The 3728-nt window shown below is 37.7% G+C and overlaps 1 protein-coding gene across 1 annotated transcript in view; it reads left to right on the top strand.

Annotated features, from left to right (window-relative positions):
* LOC107557822 (von Willebrand factor A domain-containing protein 7-like) overlaps positions 1 to 3496 on the top strand; it is a 26683-nt gene extending 23187 nt beyond the window's left edge. Inside the window, exon 14 of the mRNA XM_016241373.1 lies at positions 2524 to 3496. Within this exon, the coding sequence (XP_016096859.1) occupies positions 2524 to 3117 (594 nt within the window). The 3' untranslated portion in view covers positions 3118 to 3496. The remainder of the gene's footprint in view (positions 1 to 2523) is intronic.
* The last annotated feature ends 232 nt before the right edge of the window (positions 3497 to 3728 follow it).

The following is a 3728-nucleotide window of genomic DNA, read 5'->3' as shown; positions in this document are numbered from 1 at the left end:
TTTCTTTACGTCTCATTCTATACGAATATAATAGTTGTGCAAAATTAAAGATGATGCCGTCCGCAGAGCCATATTGTGTATATGTGCACTAAAACTTTTGAATTTATTTTTTATTTTTTATTTTTTATTTTGTATTATTACTGCCGGCACGGCAGCAAATTCAGCAGCTTTTAAATCTTGACTTGTTGGTCCGATTTTGTCGAGACAAATTCAGCTGCTGGTGGCTCTTTCTCTCTTTTTCTCCGCAATAGTACTAGCTGTTGATTATATGTTTCTCCTGTTGCGTTTTTATTGAGTAGGTCATCCAATAACAGAAATTAGTGATTTACACCAATATGTTATGCGGTTGCTGGGCAGTCAACCCCGGTTGTGGAGTAAATTAAGACACTATATAGAAAATATATTATGAGAATATAAATGACCCTTTCAAAGGCAGCGAAGACATACTGCCAGTTAGTCATACGCATGATAGGTTTGGGCATGAGGTTGCGGGTTCACGCACTCATTTCGAAATTATATAAAATATATCCATATTATGGATTTAGTTTGCAATTTTGATTATTTTTATAAGATCCCATGAGTCCTGATAAATACAATTTGAACTGTTATGCGGTTGCTGGGCAGTCAACCCCGGTTGTGGAGTAAATTAAGACACTATATAGAAAATATATTATGAGAATATAAATGACACTTTCAAAGGCAGTGAAGGCATACTGCCAGTTAGTGATACGCATGATAGGTTTGGGGTTTTGTCTTTTGTTAGAAGATGTTCAATTATTAAGCAGTGTCTCATGTTTCTCCCTTGTATTTTATGTGGTGACCACTGGGAGGTGGTCTGGGAATATAATTTTCTTTTTTGGTTTTCTTCCCTGACATGATGTATGTTGCAAAGCGAAAGTAAAAGTTTCACGCAAGTTCTTTGTGTTCTAACAGAAAAAGGTTCCGTGTCTTTATTTAAAATAAACACTTCTTGGCCTATGTTTTTTAGTTTTTTGTTTTTTTGTCTTTTGTTAGAAGACGTTAAATTATTAAGCAGTGTCTCATGTTTTCCCCTTGTATTTTATGTGGTGATCACTGGGAGGTGCTCTGGGAATATAATTTTATTTTTTGGTTTTCTTCCCTGACAGAAGATATGGTATGTTGCAAAGCAAAAGTAAAAGTTTCAGGCAAGTTCTTTGTGTTCTAACAGGAAAAGGTTCCGTGTCTTTATTTAAAATAAACACTTCTTTTATAAAGAACACTGCTTTCTCACATAACGCAGTGAAGCGGCCCGTGCATAGAATGAATAATCGATTCTCGAGCCATGGATATCAACCAATTCAGCACCACCGCAATGGACAGCAGCAGGGAGTTCTTGCCCAGAACAGAACCATACCGCCAATCCAAACTGTATGCTAATTATAAATAATCTTTGACGATAGTGGTCCTGACAGAAATGAAATAATGAAGAAAAAAATATATATAGATTTTTTTTTTTTACAGCATTTATTAATCTTGGTTAATATTTTACATATACTGTACATACTGTATGACATGTTGTATATATTAACATTAGTTGAGTAAACAAATATGAATTAACGATGACCTATAATATTGTAGCACAGTGCCTAAGTGGATGGCACTGTTGCCTCAAGGCAAGAAGGTCCCCAGTTCGAGACCTGTTTCTCCCTGTTTCTGTGCGAAGATTACTGTAAAGTGTTAATTACCCCATTCCACTAGAATGGTTTGCGTTCTGGAGCCAGAGCCTGTTCTCAGTTGCAAACCGGCTGTGTGTTTCTGTGTGAGGAACCAACAGTCACGTAATGTTGCTATGTGTTGTTTACTTGACTAGAACCAGACTAAAAACAAACATTGTGCATCCCGGTGTTTGTACAGGCAGTTCTGCACTTTAGTGCTGCTGTTCACAGTACAAGGAGTAATTCTAGCATACCAGCAGCTCGCATAAACTGCCAGCACTCTCATCCGTCCTTTTTGGAGATAAACTGAAACTGTTTATTTACCCGCTCTCTTTCACAAGCAGTCTCTCTCTCTTGCACAGTTCTATATATTTATATATTTTATATATTTGTATATATTATATATTTACAGAGCAATATATTTAGTTACTACATTGTTCAGTGGGAGTGACATAGACATTGACAACATTTCTCTGCCCCCCGCTCTCCTCCTGTGTGTATATATATATATATATATATATATATATATATATATATATATATACCTGTATATACTGTATATATGTTTTTATTTTTTTTCCTCAACATATCCTTAAATGGAGCTTGCTTCATCCATTCACTAAAAATCACCTTTACACCAGTTGCTCCTTTCAAAAATGGCTTCGAAAAATGAAGTTATGACTAAGGCTTTAGCAGCACTTGTTTGCAAATGTGACTTGACCATTTTGCCATCTAATGCCTTGACATTCATACATTTTTAAGTGTGACTCAATTTCTGAGTTTACTGTCTCGTGTGAATAAGACTGCTAAATTAAACATTGTAAATGTGGTCATGTAAAAATTCCAGGAGCCTGACAAAATGCCTCCGGCATGTTCTTCCCTGCAAGTGGAGTCCTCCTGCCCCTCTCTGTGCTCTCAGGGCCACTGGAAAGTCTCACTTGTAGCAAAAGACAGAGGTCACTCTGGACTGGCATCCATTCAGCTGGCACAAGGAGAAGGCACTCTCATTCTGTCTGAAGTGACTATGCAGAGAGGTGAAGAACATTTCCCACAGAATCATGAAGAGAACACAGGAGCAGTACACCTTCCATTGCTACAGCCACAAAAGGACACCTCAGAACAGCACTTTGGAACAGAAGCTGAACATGGACGTCAAAGGCTGGACGGAGTCCAGTTATTGAAGTGGGATCGTCCAGTAAATATCAGTGAATGGACTAAGGGGAAACCCGTAATGATGCGTTATTCCTCAGGCTGCTGTGGCCCTCATGCAGAGATAGTGCTGTGGGATAAAGCGGGTAATATGAGACGCTGTCATCTCAAAGCCAGTCAGCAAAGGGCTTTACGAGAAAACAACAGGGCGCACAGTGGGGTATCTATTTCTCGACTACTTCTCATGTTGTGGGGCCACTTAACATGGAGTACTATCTATGACCATAGATGAAATTTGCTTGACTTATTATGCAACTCTGTGTGGACACGAGAGTACATAGCATGCTTAAATACTAGTACACAGAAAACAAGAAATGTTACTCAGGGACGTTATATTCTATAAATGTTTAGGTCTTCACAGGATATTTGTATTATTCTGTCAGAATTTTTGTACAAACAAAAACTTTTAAACAAGTAAATCTAATATAATGATTTCAAGTTTTCACAATTAATAACATGCCAAACTGAGTGTTGTGTGCAATCCACTTTTTATTTTAGATGCCATAAAACTTCTCTGTTTTTACATGTCTGGCATATGTCTGTTCTTACCTCTTGGTTTTTAGTATAAAACAATGGTCCAGAGAAAGAAAATGAAGGTTACAGTCCCACTGGACAACACCACAATATTTATGGGTAGGAAATCCCAGGGTACTCCGGAAATCAGGTTAAGCGGCTTAACCGGGTAAATTTACTCGGAGTAAACTGATAACCTTAACTGGATTATCTGGATTGACCAAACTAATTCCAGACCACGTTTTTGGAACAGGGAGTAACTAAAGATTTGGGGTAATCAATCAAGAGTTCAGGGATTATATCAGGGTTTCTCAATCGACCAGTGTAGGC

Source organism: Sinocyclocheilus grahami, unplaced genomic scaffold (assembly GCF_001515645.1).
Source record: "Sinocyclocheilus grahami isolate Dianchi unplaced genomic scaffold, SAMN03320097.WGS_v1.1 scaffold621.1, whole genome shotgun sequence".
In the NCBI taxonomy this organism is placed as follows: domain Eukaryota; kingdom Metazoa; phylum Chordata; class Actinopteri; order Cypriniformes; family Cyprinidae; genus Sinocyclocheilus; species Sinocyclocheilus grahami.
Note: the sequence above shows the minus strand (reverse complement) of the source record. Positions and strands in the feature narration are given on the sequence as shown.